A 24,985-nucleotide genomic window follows, 5' to 3' on the forward strand; every position below is an offset into this window, starting at 1 on the left:
AACACKCCTCTGACCACCCCTGGAGAACCCCCTGTCTCCACGAAATCCTGKGATTGTGACTGGCCAGCCAGGGAACCCCCAGCACCACTGGAAATGCAGGTGAATCGATAAGGAAGAGACTAATCCGCTCCTTATGATTCCCCTGCGTTACCATGTCCACTGGAACCGTGGCCTCCTTGACTAGGTCTGACCGTAATGGTCGGCTATCTAAGGAGTGCACGGGGAAGGGGGGATCTATCGGCACCAGCGGAATACCCAGCTTCCGGGCGAGTCCGCGATCCATAAAGTTCCCAGCTGCGCCTGAATTGACTAGCGCCTTATGCTGGAAAGTGGGAGAAAATTCAAGAAAAAAAATTAAGACAAACATGTGACCAACAGGGGGCTCTGGGTGAGTTTGATGCTGACTCACCTGGGGTGACCGAGAAGTGTTCTGCCTGCCCTCTCGACTCCCAGACAGGCTCCTCCAGCACCGGTCGGCCGTGTGTCCTCTCCGACCACAGCTGGTGCAGGAGGAACCACCTCCTCCGGTACCCCTCGAAGCAGCCCCCCCTAATTCCATAGGAGTAGGAGCAGGAGGGCTGGGAGGTGGAACTGACAGGGCCCTTTCTGAACGCCCGCGGGCAGCTAGCAGATTGTCCAGCCGGATTGACATGTCTATCAGTTCATCGAGGGAGAGAGTGGCGTCCCGACAAGCTAGCTCCCTGCGGACGTCCTCCCGGAGGCTGCACCAGTAATGGTCTATCAGGGCCCGGTCATTCCACCCGGCCCCAGCGGCCAAAGTCCGGAACTCCAACACAAAATCCTGTGCGCTCCTCGTCTCCTGCCTAAGGTGGAATAGTCGCTCACCCGCCGCTCTGCCCTCCGGAGGATGGTCAAACACGGCCCGGAAACGGCGGGTGAACTCGGGATAGTGATCCCTCGCCGAGTCGGGCCCACTCCAGAGCTCCAGAGCCCACTCCAGGAGACGAGGACTCTCACACTCTCCTCCCCCGAGGGAATCGGCCTCACGGTAGCCAGGTACAACTCGAGCTGGAGTAAAAACCCCTGGCACCCAGCCGCCGCTCCATCGTACTCCCTCGGGGGCGCAAGACGAAGTGCGCTGGAACCGGACGCCGCCAGAGGAGTAGGTGGACTCGTCCGGAAGAGCCGGAGATGAGGTGGGGAGACCACTCCTCTCCCATCGGTCCATGCGCTCCATCATCTGATCCATTGCAGACCCAATCCGATGGAGGATGGTGGTATGGTGGAGGACGCGTTCCTCCATCGATGGAAGAGGGGTGGCCGCGGCTCCTGCTGACTCCATATATTGTTAGGGTGCGGGCTTCTGTGACGCACTTAAGCGTAGTGGGTGCGGAGTCAGGCGCAGGAGGCAGAAGGAACTGAGTAGTGCTTTAATAGGCACAGGGAACAAATCGTGCGCGCCAACACACACGGGCGCAACAAACACGATACCCAACAAAACACACTACCAAAATACACTACCACACACAAACACAGTGAAAAGAATAAGCCCGCACAAAGAGCAGGCGGCTGACCAGCTTAAATAGCCCCACTAAACGTAAACAAGGAACAGGTGTAACTAATAAGACAAAACCAACAGAAAAGGGAAAAGGGAAAAGGGATGGTGGCAGCTAGTAGACCGGTGACTACGACCGGCGAGCACCGCCCGRACAGGAAGAGGAGCCACCTTCGGTAGGAGTCGTGACAGGTTGAAACATTTTAGCTAACCCTAACCCTTTTAACCTAACCTTAACCTAATTCTCCTAACGTGCTACCATAAGTATCCTAACCTGCTGCGTAAATTATTCTAACCTGCTACATAAATTGTAATCTGACAAAAGCTGTATCCCATTTAGTCACAATGAGAGTGGTAATAGCAACAAACACAAAACCAGAGTTAGGCTCACAGCACCCTTGGAAATGATGCATTGTGGGAGAGAAACTCTTCAAAGACCATTGCAAGCATCTGTCATTTAAAGTGCATTAGGACTTTAGGGTATTCGATCAATCCATTACAAACAGCACATGGAAGTGATTATATTTGCTTTTGGATTCCAGTACGATGCCATGGAATGGATGAGCATTCCAGAATACTGACGTAGACATTAGGGTTCTCAGAATCATGCAATAACATTAATGGACATAACATACTGTAGGCGTATGCCTGGCCCTTACCCAGACCCAGACCATCAACAAATCAAGGACTGCAACCCCAAATCTTTAAACTGAACTATGATAACCTTTGCTTTCACTTCATCACTTTCCCGGCTGTAAATTCAACTTCTGAGGATCCTATAAAAAAAAATTACACTGCACCAAGCATCTATAGTGGCTTTTGTTTTACGTAACCAGATTGTTGAACATTGATAGTCTGGCAAAGGAAAAATCAATGATCAAAGAGCATGCAATTGCTTTGGGCATCTTTGAATTTCCACAACAATTATTAGGCCTAGTCCAGTGCAGTACTTAAATCTATACAACTCAGTTATATGCAGTGGAAATGAATGGGTAGGCGATGCTACTATAAGAGCAAAAGTGTATTTCCATTTTTTCTTTGAGCAACTGAATGAAGCAATGTATGATCAGTTTGAAATGAACTCAGGGTACATTCTGATGCTCTGACATAGCCTCAGTAACAGGGCGGGTGGAGGAGGCATATGTACTGAACCCTCTGCACGTCAGTAGAGCCCACCCATCCCCTGTCTTGTTTATATTGCTACAACGTGTTGTTGCCTTTATAAACTCTGCAACATCACAGAGGGAGTTACAGCAGCTTTGTTGTCTGACAGCAGTAGACTAACGAAGCACAGTTTAGTGAAAAGCAACTGACATTTATTTTCACATTTATGCAACGTTTATTATTTATGCAGATAAAACATTTTTGTAGAAACGTTTGAAAATTCGTTTTTTGACAACATTGAATTTTTTTCAATTTAATATTTAACAATGTTTTGGTCGGTCATCTGCGCAACTTTTCTCCTTGCTCCTTTAGTTTGCGAGGCAAGAACCAAGCGATATGTCATCGGCTGTCCAGATAAATGTGACAAATCTCTATGTCCCCCGATCCCTGCGGACTGCATGGCCGGCGACATACTTGACCAATGCGACTGTTGTCCGGTCTGTGCGTCCGAAGAGGGTGAGGCATGCGGCGGCACAGGGAGATTAGGGGACCCGGAGTGCGGAGAGGGCATGGAATGCTCGATAACGGACGGAATTGGGGTGTCCGCCACAGTGAGGCGTCGGGGCAAAAGCGGTGTGTGCGTCTGCAAAGGTTCGGACCCGGTGTGCGGCAGTGACGGGGTGTCCTACCAAAACATCTGCGAACTGAAGAGAGTGAGTAATCGGGCTCTGAAGCTGCAGCAGCCACCGGTCATCTTCATACAGAGAGGAACCTGTAGCAAAGGTATTGGAATTCAACACAATGTATAACAAATTATGTCTTGTTTAAAGCCTGAGCAAGTGCAATATTGTGCGTAAAACCATAATGCATAAAAGGTGTAGACCAAATAGAAATAATATTATCCATTGAATTGGTCTGCGTTGAATCGTCATAATTGTTTGCTCATTAAAACATCCCATCTCCCGAAATAACATGTTACCGAGTTCAAATGGATCTGTTTTACTGTAGCCTAGCCCAGTGGCACAGCCAGTATGTCCCAACATGTATAACAATCACACCCCAACACATTTACCAGTAGCCTACGGTTAAACCAGATAGAGATTTTGTGCCATACATGTTTTTCACAAGGATACCATATTTAACAAATATCTTAATTTGTTGGTTAATAACACATTTTACTTGCAGTTTGATTGACATTTCAATGGTGTGCCTTCGTGGCTGTTTAGGTTTTCTTCCCTGTCCATGTTATTTTGACTAATTAACCGGTATGGGCTTCACATGCCGACCTGGACATAGTAAACATACATCTGGGTCACTCCAATTAGTATGATATGTTACATTTCGTATAGTATGTATTAATATGTGGACGTCCATCATCCATGTCGTATGATAGGTTACGAATTGCAATTCTTACAATATTGTAATGAAACAGGCAGGGAGCAGGTCTCGAACCCTCGACCTTCTAGCCCGAAGTCCGGCGCGCTATCGACTGTGCCGCAAAAGCATGCTCAAGCGGCAGAGTCGATTTCCGCGCTTATAAACCCAGGGTCGTTACAATATGTTACACATTTGCAAAATGTAGGATATGTTGCTAATTCTAACTTGTTGTAGCTAACGTTATCTAGGTGGCTAAGTGGCTAACGTTATCTATCTATTGGTTAACGTTAACTAGGTTAGGAATTAGGTTAAGGGTTAGCCAACATGTTAGTTGCAAAGTAGTAAGTAGTTGCAAAGTTGCTAATTAGCTAAAATTGTCCTTACGAGATTTGAACACGGAACCCTTGGGATGCAAGACGTTTACGTTACACGCCTACCCATCCACCCCAATCAACTGCCCTACTTTAGTTTTTGCGTGCAAGGCTTTCAAGGCTTTCTTGGGAACTTGGTGTATGCAGTGTAAATAAATACGGTCTTTCTGCTTCTGGGATGTGTATAGTTGTGATGCTTGGCCTCAAGGTACACATTGAAAACACACACACACACACACACACACACACACACACACACACACACACACACATACATACACACACACAGCTATGAACACACCATTCACACCTGGATCATTCTGTGCCAGCCAGCTTTCTGCTACAGTACACTCTTGGAAATAAGGTGCTATCTAGAACCAAAAAGGGTTCCATCGGCTGTTCCAATAGGAGAACCCATTGAATAACCCCTTTTGGTTCCAGGTAGAACCCTTTTGAGTATCCAACTCCTGCTACCCACTCATCACTCCCTCATTCTTCTCCTCCTCCTCCTCCCTCTCCCAACTTTTGAACACAAAACTCCCTTTCAGATTTTGGGACTCTGTTTAGCACCATCAGATCAGAGGACTGGCTTACCTTGATACCTTAAAAATAGCTGTTTCACTCAATAACTGAGGACAGTATCGCTCAGCACTGAGGGAGGTTTCCAGGAGTTTCAGCCAAGCCAAAGATATGGTAGAACTCTCAGTCATAAAGCCATTACATGAGCTGCTCCCACCTACGATAGCATAGCATCTGTACCTCATGAAGTCAGTCGATTGTATAACTTCTAAACAGATCAAGATCTAGGTCAAATTCTACAGTCGTTGAGCCATGTTTTGTAGACCCGTTTCGTCATGAGGTGACTTGTTCCATATGTACTGTATATGTGTGATTGACAGGCATGGATATAAAATCAACTAAACTCTGTCAGTAGAAAGTGAATGGAATGGTGTCTTAATACCTTTTGAATGGAAAGAAGTGTGAATGGAATCTCTAACAATAAGATGTTTTGTTGCTGGAGAGGTTCAAATCAAATTTGAGACATGTTTAGTTAATTGGTAGCTAAGTTAGTTAATACTATGTTAATACCTGTTTATTTATTTGCTCTTGATGATGCTCAGCTCTCTGTATGAGTGACATGATGGTGAGTGCTGTGACGAACTGCTCCACAGCTGACAGTGACAGACAGTGACAGAGCACAAGCTGTTCCAGACGACTGTGTGATCTCGCTCTCTGTAGCCGATGTGAGTAAGACCTTTAAACAGGTTAACATAAGACCTTTGAACAGGTTAACATTCGCAAGGCCACAGGTCCAGATGGATCACCAGGATGTGTACTCAGAGCATGCGTTGATCAGCGGGCAAGTGTTTTCACTGACATTTTCAACCTCTCCCTGACCTAGTCTGTAACACCTACATGTTTCAAGCAGACCACCATATTCCCTGTGCCCAAGAACGCCAAGGTAACCTGTCTAAATGACTATCACCCCGTAGCACTTGCATCTGTAGCCATGAAATGCTTTGAAAGSCTGGTCATGGCTCATGTCGACACCATCATCCCAGACACTCTGGACCCACTCCAATTCTCATACCGCCCCAACAGATCTACAGTTGACGCAATCTCTATTGCACTCCACACTGCCCTCTCCCACCTGGATAAGAGGAACACTTATGTGAGAATGCTGTTCATTGACTACAGCTCAGAGTTCAACAGTTCAGAGTGCCCTCCAAGCTCACCACTAAGCTCAGGACCCTGGGACTGAACACAACTTCCTCTGCAATTGGATCCTGGACTTCCTGACGGGCCGCCACCAGGGGGTGAGGGTAGACAAGAAAACATCCGCCACACTGACCCACAACACGGGGGCCCCTCAGGGGTGTGTGCTTAGTCCCCTCCTGTACTCCCTGTTCACCCACGTTTGTGTGGCCGCGCACAACTCCAACACCATTTGCTGACGACACGATGGTGGTAGGCCTGATCACCGACTACGATGAGACAGCATACAGGGAGAAGGCCTGAGACTGGGTAGTGTGGTGCCAGGACAACAACTTCTTCCTCAACGTTAGCAAGACAAAGCAACTGATCGTGGAGTACAGGAAATGGAGGACCGAGCATGCCCCCATCCATATCAACAGGGCTCGGTGTTCCTCGGTGTCACTAAGGAACTAACATGCTCCACACACACCAACGCCTCTTTCCCCTCAGGAGGCTGAAAAGATTTGCCGTTGTCCCTCAGATCCTCAAAAAGTTATACTGCTGCACAATTGAGTGCATCTCGACTGGCTGCATCACTGCCTGGTATGGCAACTGATTGGCATCCGACCACAGGGCGATACGGAGGGTAGTCCATACGGCCAAGTACATCATTGGGGCAAAGCTTCCTGCCATCCAGGACCTCTATACCAGAGCACCGTCTAGGTCCAAAAGGCTCCTTAACAGCTTCTACCCCCAAGCCATAAGACTGCTGAACAATTAATCAAATGGCTGCCCGGACTATCTGCATTGACCCCTCCCTTTGCACTAACTATTCTGACTCATCACATACGCTGCTGCTACTGCTTATTATCTATCTTGTTGCCTAGTCACTTTATTCATACCTGTATGTAGTTATCTTCCTCAATTACCTCGTGCCCCTGCACATAGACTCGGTACTGGTATCCTCGTGTATATAGCCAAGTTATCATTACTCATTCCTTGTGTTATTATCGTTCTATTATTTTTAAGATTTTCTCTCTGTATTGTTGAAATGCCTGTAAGTAGGCATTTCACTGTTAGTCTACACCTGTTGTTTACATGATTGGATTTGACCATCGCTCAGACAAGTGCAAACACTGCTTCGAAGCTTGTTTTTTCCATACCCTTTCAAATGTAAGGAGCTCACAGCAGGTTAAACATTAGTTTAGTGGTGAGCACGGCAGCCAAGGTGCACAAACACACTCACATAAACTCACTTGAAGTCTGGGGTTGAGCTTTGGCAACGTCAAGACGTCCAACATCATATTGGATGAGACAGAGTCAATGTGTGTGTGTGTGTGTGTGTGTGTGTGTGTGTGTGTGTGTGTGTGTGTGTGTGTGTGTGTGTGTGTGTGTGTGTGTGTGTGTGTGTGTGTGGTGTGTGTGTGTGTGTGTGTGTGTGTGTGTGTGTGTGTGTGTGTGTGTGTGTGTGTGTGCGTGTGTGGTAGTCAGAGGGTCCAGCCTGCAACCCATTGCCACCCAGTGCCTTCAATAGCGGGAGAGGGAGTAGCATGGAAGAACTCCTAAGCAACTGATGTCAACAGCACCATGGGAATAACAGTGGATGCTTGATTAAAATACCCATGGGCAAACATGGACACTCTTGTCACAGGAGTGGGGAGGGCTGGGTGGTTGACAGACATTGTTGCTAAGACCAGGGCACTAGCCCACCAGAGGTTGTGGTCTATTCTGAAACGTGGTAGCCTGGTCTAAATCCTCAAGTATTTAAATGGACTCACAGATTCTGCAAGAAACCCCTCAATCATGCAACACTGTTGCTGTAGTCAAATAAAGAAGAACCTATTGAGGAAGATCTATTCCACACAGTTGTCTTTGACCATGTTTACAGTATTAAGACATAACACTTCCTGCCAGCCTCTGTGTCTCTCTCTCTATGTACTCACTTCAGATTGTGAGAGGGGCCAAAGCAGCCTGACAGACAGTCAAGCCAAGCACCCCTTGTCATATAGCTGATGGACTCATCAGGAAACCATCAGTGGGTAAGAATAGACAGACAGGCCATGGCATGCCCCATAATCAGGAGATCCACTTGGCAGAGAAACACACATCTGTAAGGTTAGAGGGCTATTATTTTCTCGCTCCACGTGATACAATTTCAATTGGGGTGTGTGTTTGTTTGTGTGTGTGTGTATTTGTGCGTGCATGTGTGTGTGTGCCTGTGTGTGCCTGTATCTGTTCAATCATGCTATAGGCTTTCAGTGCACAAAATAGATGGTGTGACTGATGGTGATTAAGAAAGATAGAGAGTCCTCAATTTACAACTGATCTTTTGACCTTTTATCAAAGCTGAAGTATTTGTATGTGATTTGATTGAAAGCCATTTTACATGGTGTGCCTGAGTGCATGTCTCTGTATGCAGGTCAGGTCGAGTGAACTCTCCCCTCTCTCTTACTCTTTTCGGCAACACGATGAAAGAATTATTACATAGAAGTTGACTAGTCATGATGGTGGAGGCTGGATCTGGAAATATATAGACTGCTATGCCACTTCTCTGGGTGGTTTGAGGTCTGTGAAAGTCCTTATAGCCTAAGATAATATTAATGAAACAAACACAGACTAGGCTGTCATAACCTGTTGAATTGATGTTGCCAGAATCTAATATGCCAATCTATACTGAACAAAAATATAAATGCAACATGTAAAGTGTTGGTCCCATGTTTCATAAGGTGAAATAAAATATCCCAGACATTTTCCATACACACAAAAAGCTTATTTAGCAACAATTATTTGTACACATTTGTTTACATCCCTGTTAGTGAGCATTTCTCCTTCGCCAAGATAATCCGTCCACCTGACAGGTGTGGCGTATCAAGAAGCTGATTTAACAGCATGATCATTACACAGGTGCAACCTTGTGCTGGGCACAATAAAAGGCCACTCTAAAATTGTCACACAACACAATGCCACAGATGTCTCAAGTTTTGAGGGAGTGTGCAATTGGCATGCTGACTGCAGGAATGTCCACCAGATCTTTTGCCAGAGAATATAATGTTAATTTCTCTACCATAAGCCGAGGCACATACATCAGCTGTATGTGACCAGGCGAAAAAACCTTTCCAAGCCAAACCATATCATAACCGCTACACACAGCCTACATCGTTGTCACTATATTAGCTAAAGTAACACCATAGTCAGCATAGCTAATAGAACTAACGCGTTAGTAACTCTGCTACAATCATGCAGTAACGTTAGTGAACAGTCAGTAAGCAGTTACCCTGGCGGGCCCCAGGGACAATACATTTGTCAAACCAAAAGCTTACCTTGACTTGGAAGAGTTCCAGTGTTGTGTTGGAAAGTCATAGCCAGCTAGTTAACATAGCATCCCTCTGTTTGAGAAGGGTGTTTCACTAGGCTACACTAGCTAGCTGCATTTTCTAGCTAAGTAAGTGAATATGAAAGTTTAAAAAATATGACAATCTCTCTCACTCTCTATTTCTCTCTTGCTTCTCTTTCATTTTGGAAGTAATTAATTTCTTCAAAACTGTTCAACTACTGTCTTTCTTTCTCTTTGAATGAACTACTCACCACATTGTATGTACTGCAGTGCTAGCTAGCTGTAGTGTATGCTTTCAGTACTAGATTAATTCTCTGATCCTTTGATTGGGTGGACAACATTGCAGTTCATGCTGCAAGAGCTCTGATAGATTGGAGGACGTCCCCTGGAAGTTCTCATAATTATTGTGTAAGTCTATGGAAGGGGGTGAGAACCATGAGCCTCCTCGGTTTTGTATTGAAGTCAATGTACCCAGAGGAGGAAGGAAGCTAGCTGGCCTCCGGCTACACCATGGTGCTACCCTACAGAGTGTTGTTGAGACTACTGTAGACCTTTGCAAAATTGTGTGTCTTAATCAATTATTTGGTGACATGAATATATTTAGTATAGTTTTATCTAAAAATGATAACTTTTAAATGTTTTACAATTTTTATTTGTATGAAATTCACTGAGGAGGATAGTCCTCCCCTTCCTCCTCTGAGGAGCCTCCGCGGGTCTCATTGTGAATGTCCATGATGTTGTGGTTGGGGTGATTGGGAGTGCTCAGCCCAGTTCAGCAGCCCATCTGCAGTGCATTGTTGTTGGAATGTAAGATAAAAGGGGGAAACACCAGTTATTGTTTTGCCTATCATAGGTTGTGTGAGACCAAACCACACAACCTATGAGAACTCTTTTGTCAGTTTGCGAGGTGGGTTGGAAAGATGCTATTTATTAGAGGGAGGAGATGGAGGATAGACCTAGGGATATTCTTTGACTGGACCGACACAGACCCAAAGGGAGGAGGTGAAGGCGTAATTGCACATGTTTTGCACGCACTGCAGCTGTTCCATAACCAAAGGTTGCGCAAGGTAAAGATCAAGTGTTATGGTTATAAAACTTCAGATTTGAGTCACTTCCTGAGTTTCATAAGCTCAGTGAGGAGATCAGAAGATCTTCAGCTGGACTGACCATGCAGTACAATACGGAGCCTCAAAGCAGATGTTCCAATTTCCCTTTTTTAGATTCAGCTGAGTTCTGTCCCTCGCACTACCGATCTGGATGTTATCAATAGAGAATATGCTTATGTTTATACAGTATAGTGATGATAGGAGGTCCCCTGCGCTCTTTAAAGCTCCTTTATAAGAGTATAGTGTAGAGCAGTGGTTCCCAAACTTTTTATAGTCCCGTACCCCTTCAAACATTCAACATCCAGCAGCGTACCCCCTCTAGCACCATGGTCAGTGCACTCTCAAATGTAGTTTTTTTCCATCATTGTAAGTCTGCCACACACACACTATATGATACATTTATTAAACATAAGAATGAGTGTGAGTTTTTGTCATAACCCGGCTTGTGGGAAGTGACAAAGAGCTCTTATAGAACCAGGGCACAAGTAATAATATAATAATAATCAATAATTTTAACTTTATTTAACCATCTTACATATAAAACCTTATTTGTTCATTGAAAACGGTGAATAACTCACCACAGGTTAATGAGAAGGGTGTGCTTGAAAGGATGCACATAACTCTGCAATGTTGGGTTGTGTTGGAGAGAGTCTCAGTCTTGAATAATTTTCCACACACAATGTGCCTGTATTTAATTTTCCTGCTAGTGAGGGCCGAGAATCCACTCTCACATAGGTATGTGGTTGCAAAGGGCATCAGTGTCTTAACAGCGTGATTTGCCAAGGCAGGATACTCTGAGCGCAGCCTAATCCAGAAACCTGGCAGTGGCTTCTGATTAAATTAAATTTTCACAGAACCGCTTGTTGCAATCTGGATGAGGCTCTCTTGTTCAGATATCAGTAAGTGGACTGGAAGCAGGGCATGAAAGGGATAACGAATCCAGTTGTTTGTGTCGTCCGTTTCAGGAAAGTACCTGCATAATTGTGCACCCAACTCACTCAGGTGCTTCTCTATATCACATTTGACATTGTCCGTAAGCTTGAGTTCATTTCCACACAAAAAAATCATACAATTATGTAAAGACCTGTGTGTTGTCCTTGTTAATGCAGACAGAGAAGAGCTCCAACTTCTTAATCATAGCCTCAATGTTGTCCTTCACATTGAATATAGTTGCGGAGAGTCCCTGTAATCCTAGATTCAGATCATTCAGGCAAGATAAAAACATCACCCAGATGTCCCAGTCGTGTGAGAAACTCGTCATCATGCAAGTGGTCAGACAAGTGAAAATGATGGTCAGTAAAGAAAACTTTAAGCTTGTCTCTCAATTTAAAAAAACATGTCAATACATTACCCCTTGATAACCAGCGTACTTCTGTATGTTGTAAAGCGTTACATGGTCGCTGCCCATATCATTGCATAGTGCAGAAAATACACAAGAGTTCAGGGGCCTTCCTTTAACAAAGTTAACCATTTTCACTGTAGTGTCCAAAACGTCTTTCAAGCTGTCAGGCAGTCCCTTGGCAGCAAGAGCCTCTCCGTGGATGCTGTAGTGTACCCAAGTGGCGTCGGGAGCAACTGCTTGCACGCGCGTTACCACTCCACTATGTCTCCCTGTCATGGCTTTTGCGCCATCAGTACAGATACCAACATGAGCAGCAGCTACGTTTGGCTACATACGGACCCTTAGTGGAATTCCCGCGAGAGAGTAACTGTTAATGTGGTTGGATGTTAATTATTTGACTAGGCTACCTGTATTTGACATTGTGTTGTTATTTCGCTGAACACTAGATGGTTTAATTGTATTTTTGGCAGTGAAACAAGGCTGCTCAGGCGAGAGAGAAAAACTCACCCAAATGTATAGCCCAGTTGGAAAATATAAATGGATTGCATTGCCCGTACCCCTGGGAGTTTGGGACTTTACAGAGTGTAATATATATATATATATATATATATATATATATATATATATATATACATGCACAGTATAGTGCTTAGACTTTGAGCAAACATTTTATACAGATAGATATGCCCACTGTTCCAGTCCAAGCCAAAATAATCATTTTCCTACCCAGAAGTATTTGGAAATATTTCGGGGCTTGTGGCAAATATATAACCCTGTATGTGTTTGATGTTTCCCAGGCCAGGAGAATCCAGACAGTCTGCGCCACAGATACAACTTTATTGCTGACGTGGTTGAGAAGATTGCTCCTGCTGTGGTTCATATTGAACTCTACCGCAAGTAAGAACCTCTCTTCTCTGCATCACATTCACACACACGCACACACACACAAAACAACACACACACACACACACACACCAACACACAGAAACATCGAACATGAAAAAATACTACGGTGTATACTGTAATATTTACTGTAGTATACTGTAGTATTTCCAGTTTACTATAGTATACATATTGTAGTAAAAAAAGAGCAGTATATACTGTAGTTTTACTGTCATGTTTTTGCAGACTGTAGTATGGTATACTGTAGTATTTACTGTAGTGTTTTTGCGGACTGTAGTACGGTATACTGTAGTATTTACTGTAGTGTTTTTGAGGACTGTAGTAAGGTATACTGTAGTATTTACTGTAGTGTTTTTGCGGACAGTTGTTTACTGTAGTGTTTACTGTAGTCTTTTTGGGGACATTACTGTACTGTTTGCTAAAGTGGTTTTGTTTTATTATCTTTGACATAGAGGTGTGGTCTTTCTCCTACTGGAGAAGTACTAAAAGAGCTAATGTGCCATAACATGTAGGTAGGACTGGGTTCTGAACGGAGAGGTCAGAGCTTCTGCTCTTTTCTATATCCTTTAGGGAACACAATATATGGTGTTTACTTGGCATATAGGTTTCTCACTTATGGCACAAATTAGGGTTGTGTTTTTGTCGACTGTAGTGTTTTTGTTGACATTTCTGTAGTATTCACTACAGTGTTTTTTTATTGTAGTATTTACTATAGTACTCTACAGTATACTACCAAATGCTATATTACGTACTACACATGATCGAGGGATACAACAGTGTGTAGTATACTATTCTACAGTATACTACAGTTTACTACAGAATTCTATAGTAAGTGCTGTAGTATTCTATAGTAAACTGTATTTTTGTTTGTGGGATGGCCAGGTCTGACAGACACACACACACACACACACACACACACACACACACACACACACACACACACACACACACACACACACACACACACACACACACACACACCACACACACACACACACACACACACACACACACACACACACACACTCACACTGGACACACACACACTCACACTGAACACAGACACACTGGACACACACACACACACCCCACACACACACACACACACACACACACACCACACACACACACACACACACACACACACACACACACACACACTCACACTGACCACAGTAGAACAGGTACTGTATCTCATGCGGTTTTTCCCAGTAAAAGTTAAAGAAAGTGACCAATTTCACTCTAAGGTATATAGGAGTGGATGGAGTGTTAGACAAGTAACGTTATAGACCTATATTAAACACTGTAGATCTCCCACCAGATCTCCTGCCTGTCACAGCTGTGTACATAGTTGTCTGCCTGACTCAGGACCTTGTATAAATTGTTTACAAAGTTGATCCTGCTGTTGCTATGAGGACACAAACATTCTCCCGCCCTACTGTTGATAAACACATCATCAGGTTATTCATTCAAGGGATCTTTAAGAGGGGCTTTGAGCTAAATGGTATACAGTATGTTTTGCAGTACCATCTGGTCTTCTGCTCATGGACGTGGATTTACAGATATTGCAGAACATATGCTTTGGCCGATTTTCTGAAATTGTTCTACTACAGGACATCACAGAGCTTGGTTGCAGGCACTTCAAACAGTCTTAGGTGGAACAGTTTTAGGTGAAAACCAATGAAGGATGTTTCCCTGTCTCGCGATCTTTCACCCTGTCTCTCTGTCTCGCACCTTTGTCACCCTGTCTTTCTGTCTCACCCTCTGCCTCCCTGTCTCACCCTCTGTCTCCTGTCTCTGTCCTCTGTCTCCTGTCTCTGTCCTCTTCCCAGGATGGTATTCTCTAAGCGGGAGGTGGCAGTGGCCAGTGGTTCTGGCTTTGTAGTGTCAGAGGACGGCCTGATCGTGACCAACGCCCACGTGGTGGCCAATAAGCACCGGGTGAAGGTGGAGCTGAAGAGTGGCGCTACCTTCGACGCCAAGATCAAAGACGTGGACGAGAAGGCCGACATCGCCCTCATCAAGATCGACGTCCCGGTAAGCCCTGTTACCTCTCTCCAAGCCTCTCTTCTTCAGCAGTCTCTGAATGCACCGGTGCTTCTGTTTACCTCAACCTCCCTTTTCTCTCTCTTTTTCACTCCCATCCTTCCCTAATCAATTCTCTTTCCACTCTATGTTCTCTATCTCTCTCTCTCTTCTCTCTCTCGTCTCGGGCTTCTCTCTGGTACTCTCTCTCTTCTCTCTCTCTCTCTCTCTCTCCTCTCGCTCCTCCTCACTCTCTCTCCCCCTCCTCTCTCTTCTCTCTCTCTCTTGCTTTCTCTCTGAGATGATGCAGAGAACAGGAATGTGATGGAGAGATTTTAAACAGTGGCTCTGAATGGTCAAAGACAAATAACATCAGTCTTACAGATTGTCATTCATCTGCTCACACAGACTGGATTAATTTATGGCTGACAAATCCCTGCATGAAAATACTTTTCATATCATCTTGGTGGCCGCTAGGTTTAATTGAGCTAGGTCAGATCGTTGAAATAGGACACCTCAGCAACAAACATGATGAATTGTGAGAATGTGTATCTTGTGATAATAGGGTCGTTTTTTGGTATGATTAGATTGAATGAACAGTTTTCATCTTTGGTCCAGTTGTTCAATAACTAGGGTCAACATTATGTTTTATATGTCTGCTTCTCCTACTATTACCAAAAGAGTAATTACCCAGTTGAGGGTTAGAGCTGTTTGGGTGTCAAGGAGGAAAATGTTCCCTCTGTGTGTGTGAACCAGTCCAGGCTTAGTTCCAATGAATAGTCCCAGAAACTGAAACGGAGGAAGTGTATGGTGGTGTGTGTGTGTGTGTGTGTGTGTGTGTGGTGTGTGTGTGTGTTGTGTGTGTTGTGTGTGTGGTGTGTGTGTGTGTGTGTGTGTGTGTGTGGTGTGTGTGTGTGTGTGTGTGTGTGTGTGTGGTGTGTGTGATGTTGTGTGTGTGTGTGTGTGTGTGTGTGTTTGAAGGGGTGTATCTAGAGCATAGGGTGTCTAACTCCCCTACACTGGCCGGCTCCTGTGCCACGTTACTGTGAGTCCTCCCAGACAAGCCTCTGGCTGACTCCTGGATGCTGCTCAATAGCGTGTCACGTTTTATGTGATTTGCAACTGAAAGTGTCAACATTATAAATCCACTTCTGAAAGGTTTTATTGTTTGTCTCTGAGCATAGACAGTGTATTTTTACTTCCATAATGACTTCAAGTCATTATAAGTTAGAAACCTAAATTGTCGAAAGTCATTAAACCGACAATTACACTGTAATAACCTCACCAACAACACAAAGAGAACCCTTAGGAGGGAATCCAAGGACTGACGGACCCCTTCCAGACAGAGTGGTCAAACTCCCTGACCCTGTCTTGGAGTGTGAGGTGGAACGATTACACTGCGTTGGTGTAATGGCGGAGGACCGTCCTCAAAGCGGAGTGGGAGCAACACTGATGTACTCCTGCGAGGCATATAGCTGCATGTGCTGTGGCTCGCTCGCTGCTCTGTTTCCATTGCGTCAAAGGATGAGTCTGTACAGGCTTTGACAGACAGTGAAGAGAAATGGTCTCCTGTTGGCAACAAGGACAGGATTCTGTTTCTCTGTTTCTCTCCCCGCTCAGTGACTTGGAGCCCAGGAAATCTTAAGTCTTATTACATACAACCGGGAAGAACTATTGGATATAAGTTCAACGTCCGAAGTGGATCCTCTGTTCGGACCACCACCCAGGACAATGGATCTAATTCCAGTAGGCGATCCAAAACAACTACGCCGCAGAAGGGGCAGACGAAGCGGTCATCTAGTCAGGCTCCGTAGACGTGCACATCGCACACCGCTCCCGAGAATACTACTAGCCAATGTCCAGTCTCTTGACAACAAGGTAGACGAAATTTGAGCAAGGGTTGCCTTCCAGAGAGACATCAGAGATTGTAACATTCTCTGTTTCACGGAAACATGACTCTCTCGGGATATGTTGTTGGAATCGGTTCAGCCACCGGGCTTCTCCATGCATTGTGCCGACAGAGATAAACAGTTCTCTGGGAACAGGAAGGGCGGGGGTGTATGCTTTATGATTAACAACTCATGGTGTAATCATAACAACATACAGGAACTCAAGTCCTTTTGCTCACCCGATCTAGAATTCCTTACAATCAAGTGCCAGCCATTTGACCTACCAAGAGAATTTTCGTCAGTTATAGTCACAGCTGTGTACATTACCCCTCAAGCAGACACCAAGACGGCCATCAAGGAACTTCACTGGACTATATACAAACTGGAAACCATACATCCAGAGGCTGCAGTTATTGTAGCTGGGGAAATCCACAAATCCGAACACGACGCCATCTTGCTCCTTCCGTCTTATAGGGAGAAACTCAAACATGATGTACCATTGACGAGAACCATTCAACGCTGGTCCAACCAATCGGAAGCCACTCTTCAATATTGTTTTGATCACGTGGACTGGAATATGTTCCCGTCAGCCTCAGAGAACAACATCAACCTATACGTTGACTCGGTGAGTGCGTTTATAAAGAAGTGCATTGGAGATGTTGTACCCACTGTGACTATTAAAACCTACCCTAACCAGAAATCGTGGATGGATGTCGGCATTCGTGCAAAACTGAAAGTGCAATCCACCGCATTTAACCATGGAAATAGGTCTGGGAAAATGTCTGAATATAAACAGTGTAGCTATTCCCTCCACAAGGCAAACAAATAAGCGAAATGCCAGTACAGAGACAAGGTGGAGTTGCAATTCATCAGCTCAGACACGTATGTGGCAGGGTCTACAGGAAATTACAGACTACAAAAAGAAATCCAGCCACCGACGTCACGGACACCGACGTCACGCTTCCAGACAAACTAAACACCTTCTTTGCCCGCTTTGAGGATAATACAGTGCCACCGTCGCAGCCCACTAACAAGGACTGCGCCCCCCCTCCTTCTCCGTGGCTGACGTGAGTAAAACATTTAAACGTGTTAACCCGCGCAAGGCTGCAGGCCCAGACGGCATTCCCAGCCGCGTCCTCAGAGCATGCGCAGACCAGCTGGCTGGTGTGTTTACGGACATATTCAATCGCTCCCTATCCCAGTCTGTTGTCCCCACAAGCTTCAAGATGGCTACCATTGTTCCTGTACCCAAGAAGGCAAAGATAACTTATCTAAATGATCTGCAATCGCCATCACACTGCACACTGCCCTATCCCATCTGGACAAGAGGAATACCTATGTAAGAATGCTGTTCATTGACTACAGCTCAGCATTCAACACCATAGTACCTTCCAAGCTCATCATCAAGCTGGAGGCCCTGGGTCTCAACCCCGCCCTGTGCAATTGGGTCCTGGACTTTCTGACGGGCCGCCCCCAGGTAGTGAAGGTAGTAAACAACATCTCCACTTCGCTGACCCTCAACACTGGGGCCCTACAACAGTGCATGCTCAGCCCCTTCCTATACTCCCTGTTCACCCATGAATGTGTGGCCATGCACGCCTCCAACTCAATCATCAAGTTTGCAGACGACACAACAGTAGTGGGCTTGATTACCAACAATGACGAGACAGTCTACAGGGAGAAAGTGGGGGCACTCGGAGTGTGGTGTCAGGAAAACAACCTCTCACGCAACATCAACAGAGGATCATGGACTTCAGGAAACAGCAGAGGGAGCACCCCCTATCCACATTGAAGGGACAGCAGTGAAGAAGGTGGAAAGTTTTAAGTTCCTCTGCGTACACATCACAGACAAACTGAAATGGTCCACCCACACAGACAGTGTGGTGAAGAAGGCGCAACAGCGCCTCTTCAACCTCAGGAGGCTGAAGAAATTTGGCTTGTCACCCAAAACCCTGAAAAACTTTTACAGATGCACAATCGAGAGCATCTTGTCGGGCTGTATCACCGCCTGGTACGGCAACTGCACCGCCCTCAACCGCAAGGCTCTCCAGAGGATAATGCGGTCTGCACAACACATCCCCGGGGGCAATCTACCTGCCCTCCATGACACCTATAGCACCCGATGTCACAGGAAGGCCAAAAAGATCATCAAGGACATCAACCACCCAAGCCACTGCCTGTTCACACCGCTACCATCCAGAAGGCAAGGTCAGTACAGGTGCATCAAAGCTGGAACTGAGAGACTGAAAAACAGCTTCTATCTCAAGGCCATCAGACTGCTAAACAGCAATCACTAACTCAGAGAGGCTGCTGCCTACATTGAGACCCAATAACTGGCCACTTTAATAAATGGACCACTAGTCACTTTATACAAATCACTCTAAATAATGCCACTTTAATAATGTTTGCATATCTTACATTACTCATATCACATGTATATACTGTATTTTATACCATCGATTGCACCTTGCCTATGCCGCTCGGCCATCGCTCATCCATTTACGACATGTACATATTCTCTTTCACCCCTTTAGATTTGTGTGTATCTTGTAGTTGTTGGGGAATTGTTAGATTACTTGTTAGATATTACTGCACTGTCGGAACTAGAAGCACAAGCATTTCGCTACACTCGAATTAACATCTGCTAACCATGTGTATGTGACCAATAAAATTGGATTTGATTTGATCTTGTATTGACTATAATAACAACTAGATGGTTGATGATAAAGTAAGTACTAGATGTTGTACATGACTGTATTATAATTATATGGATTGCTTGGGATATATCCTGTACATGTCTAGGTCTCCGTGAACTTTAGAGGAAGCCTGGAAATCAGTGGTAAATGACTGATCCTCTGTGACAGGAATTACAGTCCTCCATTGCATAGCTTATTGACAATGATCAAACATGTTTTCGGGAGTGCATTAATATTTTCACTGATGCTATCTGCACACTATATAATTATGGCCCTTAGGACTTGGCTGAGGAAGTTCGCTAATTGTAACGCTTGGATCGGCAGGGCGTTAGCTGATATCAGAGGGGAATATGTTTAAGGCTATTAAGCTTGTAGAGTGCATAGGGCTCTATTTTAACAAACCTAACGCTTTGAACACACCTGACAGCGTAATTGCATTTTGGTACACCAGAATTACATTCATTTCCAATGAAACGCTGCGTTTGCCTTGCAGCATTCCGTTGCAGAGGCAGTTGCAGTGCGTTTGGTGTGGTGCATACGTTGGATTTATCATTGGAAATAAATCGAATTCTGGTGTACTAAAATGCAATGATGCTGTCGGTGCGTTCGAAGCGTAAGCTCAGACGGTAGGGTCATAGGTTCAGGGGTGTGTCAGAGATATTTTTGCTATTTTCCCCATCACCATTGTCGGCGCACTTGCTGGCATTGGCGCGAAAGGAATGGGTTGATGAATAAACAAGTTGTGAGTTTGTCGAGTCTTGGCCCCTCACTGGCCAATCAGAACGTGTTCCATGGCGAAATATGTGGTTGTGTATTCACGTTATTTTATGTATTGCCTTGGAATCAATTCCAAGGTTAGTCAAATGGTTTACAGAAACAAATTAACAAAATGTAGACCTTTCCCATCTTTGCTAAATAAATGAACTTGAACCCATTTGCAGACCATATTGTTCTAAGTAATTGCGTGGCTTCAATATAATTCCCACTGATATAGGGGCTAGGCCTACTGTAAATTGATTTATGGCTGAGCAGGGACATGCCAAACGTTGTCAATAAACAATATTAAATTAATTAATTATAAGGGCTAAAAAGAGAACATATATTTATAATCAAATTCTAAACAAAACGAAACAACAACTTGTTTTAAATAGGCTATGTCACACTTACAGGCACCATAATCTCTCCCCGTGGACATATACTATTAAAACAACATAGACTATGGAGGCTTTTACACACACCAAAACGGGACCTGCATGGCTAAAATAATGTGGGCTTGCCTACAATGCATAGATAAAAAGGGAATGTCAGCTCAAAGTTTTACTCCTCTTAAACTTGATATTTTATTAAAGCTTTGGTGATTAAGATTTATTTCCAAGCGGTCTCAGGAGCCAAACTTTATTGACAGTCTTGACTACTACGTGATTGCATTGGGCAGACAAAAAAAGCCTTAATTGAGAGGAGGCTATGCTTGGTTTTTAATCAAATAAAAGGGGGAAAACGTTAGTCTTTTATGTTTCTAAATACGAAGTATACAGGCACCAAAAGCACGTCAGGCTACTCTTGTTCTTTGTGTAGGGTAGTGTGCGTCACGGCTGGATAGGCTACGTTTCAGCTGTCAAAATCCATGACTGCGATACCGCTAAAACCAGCTTTTGGTTGGTCTTAAATATCTCTATGAACGCTGCCTGAAATTAGCACATTGGATCATGTTTTTAAGGACACATCTCAAATATTTCCACCCGCCCATCTGAGCGCATGCAAGCTGATATAAAACAGGTAAATTGCCGAATCTGGTGTTAGGGCGCCAGTTTTTACATAACGAAATTGCAAACGAACGTGCGTTTGACACTAGCGCCGCCTTAACACCAGCCGAAAATAGAAAATGAAAATAGAAAATGATAGATTTGACACCTGTTGTGCTGTTGCAGTTCTCTATCGAGGACAAATAGATACTGGTTGGGGAAATGTGTCCATCTTGAAGTGTCACTAAGTGACTACCTATGGATGAGTCACATGCCAACGCTATGTACAGTTCTGTCAAACCACAGGAGCGCCATAGTTAATCACAGTCCACACAACAAGAGAAGCCATTGTTTTTCTGGCTGGGGCTCTGTGTTGTGGTGGCTGGGTTTTTATGTAGTTCGTGTTGTGAACTGATGTGCTGTGCCATTGGAAGACAGTTTACACATACACAGACCTGTCGTATCTCAGTCTTATGCGAGACACCTAAACCAATATTATGCTCTCTTGCTATTCTAAAAGATTCCAGTCTGTGCGGTGTTTGTTCAGCAGAAACACAGCTGAGTCTAGATTTGGTTGTCATCCAACATGGATTCTATGGGCACAAAGGACCATTGATTATATTCCCTCAATGCCGCCAAAGCGTGGATGATGGAAAAGAGCTGTTACTGCATCCATAAGAATCCATTGTTTACATGCTCGTTAATAAAGCATCTACATTGAAAAGTCAGTGAAGGGGACCTCAGCTGACCTTTTCATTCTCCTGGATCTGAACAGTACAGAACATTTTCCTGGAGCCATGCTTCCTGCATACAGGAGGATAAGGTCCCCAATTGTGCTATAACCACAATCTGGAGGGCATTTGTAACAGTTTAACTTTACGTCCGTCCCCTCGCCCCGACCCGGCCGCGAACCAGGGACCCTCTGCACACATCAACAACAGTCACCCACGAAGCATCGTTACCCATCGCTCCACAAAAGCCGTGGCCCTTGCAGAGCAAGGGGAACCACTACTTCAAGGTCTCAGAGCAAGTGACGTCACCGATTTGAAAGGCTATTAGCGCGCACCACCGCTAACTAGATAGCCATTTCACATCCGTTACACATTACCCCGTCACACTGAATGAACTGCCTTGAGATATATTTTACAGTAGTAGTACGTGGTATACAACTTCTTCCAATCTATCAAAGTACCGCTGTCCAATTCCCCTCTTAAGACCAGTTTTTATGAAGGTTGTTGGAGTAGTCAGATGTACTGTAAAGAGGAAGGTCCTGGCACCATTTGGTTCACAGGTGGAGGCTTGATACTGTCTGCATTAATGTCAGATAAGGCCATGAAGAACTTGTTTCTACTGATCAGTAAAGAGATGCTGCCTAACTCTGTCGTCCGAGTTAACCATCTTTTACACTGCTACTGTTGACAATGATAGCCTGAATTATAACTTGGCATTTGCGTGCGTTACGCAACTAGTTTTCACATTAATCTGGTCTCAATTAGATTTGACAGACATCAAGTTAGGATTCGGTCTGAAGACCCAATTGAGAAATGTTGTTGAATCTTCTTGACGGAGACAGAGTCGTCTCAACACCCCCGCACTGATGGAGGTGAATCAATCCAAACATTTGGATAGAGTAAACAAGCGTTAGGTAAACGAAACAGATGTTTAAACTCTACCATTCAGCGCTCTCTCCATCCAGCAGATGTTGCATTTTTTATGTTCCATGACTAATCCAAAACCAAAGAGCAGAGAAGGAGCCGGCCCATCCCAGCCCATAGGTAGACCCTTCATACCTGTGGTTTGATCCACCTAGTCGATTTGTGCCAATCAAACAAGATTACAAAGAGAGATGGAATTTTCTAAGTGGAGAGACGCTACCTCGCATCAACAAAGTCATCACTCATCCTTGCATTCTTTCATGACGTGCAGTAAGACATATCCAAACTAGGTCCAAGCCTGCACTCTGTTACTTAAGAGTACATTTGCAACATATGTGTTATTCAATTGGAGAAAAGTAAACTGGACTGGAGTCTGTTAGACAAAAGAGAGTCACACTCWAGTGTTGCAGAACAGAGATGAAAGACAATATATGTCTCCGCCGGCATTCCCAGGCTTGTGTTTCTTTCTTGGCTCTGAATTATGTTATTTTTGCTCCCTCAGGGACATCCCCGATTATAAATCTCTGGGATACGATGTATTTCCAATTCCTAATGGTTGGAAAGAAGGAGGCAATGTGTGTCGTTCTCAGTAACCGACATTACTTCTGTCTGCATAGATTTGCTATATCTCTTAATAACCGGAAAGAAAGTGACATGGTAAGTTTGTCTAGAACTGTTAAGTCCACTGTAACAACCAGTAGAGCTCTGAGAAGGAGCCCCATGACCCAGGGCTGGCTAACTGGCCCAGAATCAGGTCCTGAAAACGTAATCCATTAGTCTGAGGGTTTGAGTATGATTTACTGAGCTTGTCCCTGATCTAAGAACAGCCAGTCACAAGCTTCCCCTTCTGCCTGGACTGAACATTGACATTCTTGTCAAAATCTGGGTTTGATTAGCCTTTATTGGAATGGGTTATATATATACACGTGTGTGTTAGTCTTTATCTCATCCTTTCCCCTTTTCAGCAGCCTCAGAGGGCATTTGTCATCCGTTTAAAGCTGGTGCAGAAAGACCACATCAACAGAGAGGGAAATGGTGAATCACTTCAGATGCTCATACTTGCTATGGCCAGTGCCAGAAAGGAACCAGCCAAAGAAAACACATTCTCAAGTCCAATGGCCCCATTTCTCAAAGTTAGCCCATTTTCCCATTTGTCTTTCCTCAGACAGAAGATAGCCAAACCAGGGTGACCCCTTAGGAATGTCCAGGTCAGTCACAGTCACGGATCCTGTGGACTCAAACGATTGTAGAGACACGGAAAATGTCACCAAATGCAATTCCTTGCCTTCAGAAAAGCCAACTTGGCTATGGTGTTATCGGTCTTTTCCCAATATTATATCGTACACTTATAGGTTTAGAGTTATGAGAGACTTCGATCGTATTTTCTCACCATGTTTGAATGCTAGAGTATCTCAATGTGAAGAGCAACTCTGGCCTGGGGGACAGGAAGGGTTGTTACACTACAGGAAGTGGAATAGGTATTTGTGGGTCTGTACACTCAGCTGTGGCCTGAACAGATACAATCAATCAATCAATCAAATGTATTTATAAAGCCCTTCTTACATCAGCTGATGTCACAAAGAGCTGTACAGAAACCCAGCCTAAAACCCCAAACAGCAAGCAATGCAGGTGTAGAAGCACGGTGGCTCGGAAAAACTCCCTAGAAGGGCCGGAACCTAGGAAGAAAAAGAGAGACAAAAAAAAGAGAGCGAGAGAATTAGAGAGAGCATACTTAAATTCACACAGGACACCGGATAAGACAGGAGAAATACTCCAGATATAACAGACTGCCCTATCCCCCAGACACAAACTATTGCAGCATAAATACTGGAGGCTGAGACAGGAGGGGTCGGGAGACACTGTGGCCCCGTCCGACGATACCCCCAGACAGGGCCAAACAGGCAGGATATAACCCCACCCACTTTGCCAAAGCACAGCCCCCACACCACTAGAGGGATATCTACAACCACCAACTTACCATCCTGAGACAAGGCCGAGTGTAGCCCACGAAGATCTCCCCCACGGCACGAACGCAAGGGGTGGGCGCCAACCCGGACAGGAAAATCACGTCAGTGACTCAACCCACTCAAGTGGCGCACCCCTCCTAGGGATGGTATGGAAGAGCACCAATAAGCCAGTGACTCAGCCCCTGTAATAGGGTTTGAGAATCCCAGTGGAGAGAGGGGAACCAGCCAGGCAGAGACAGCAAGGGCGGTTCGTTGCTCCAGTG

The 24,985-nt window shown here is 44.8% G+C and overlaps 1 protein-coding gene across 2 annotated transcripts in view; it reads left to right on the forward strand.

Annotated features, from left to right (window-relative positions):
- Positions 1-2,737: 2,737 nt before the first annotated feature.
- htra1b (HtrA serine peptidase 1b) overlaps positions 2,738-24,985 on the forward strand; it is a 33,532-nt gene continuing 11,284 nt past the window's right edge. For both annotated transcript variants that reach the window (XM_024008843.2, XM_024008844.2), the window contains exons 1-3: positions 2,738-3,403; positions 12,643-12,742; positions 14,581-14,785. In XM_024008843.2, coding sequence (XP_023864611.1) covers positions 2,947-3,403; positions 12,643-12,742; positions 14,581-14,785 — 762 coding nt within the window. In that variant the 5' untranslated portion in view covers positions 2,738-2,946. The remainder of the gene's footprint in view (positions 3,404-12,642; positions 12,743-14,580; positions 14,786-24,985) is intronic.

This window comes from Salvelinus sp. IW2-2015, linkage group LG18 (genome assembly GCF_002910315.2).
Source record: "Salvelinus sp. IW2-2015 linkage group LG18, ASM291031v2, whole genome shotgun sequence".
NCBI lineage: Eukaryota > Metazoa > Chordata > Actinopteri > Salmoniformes > Salmonidae > Salvelinus > Salvelinus sp. IW2-2015.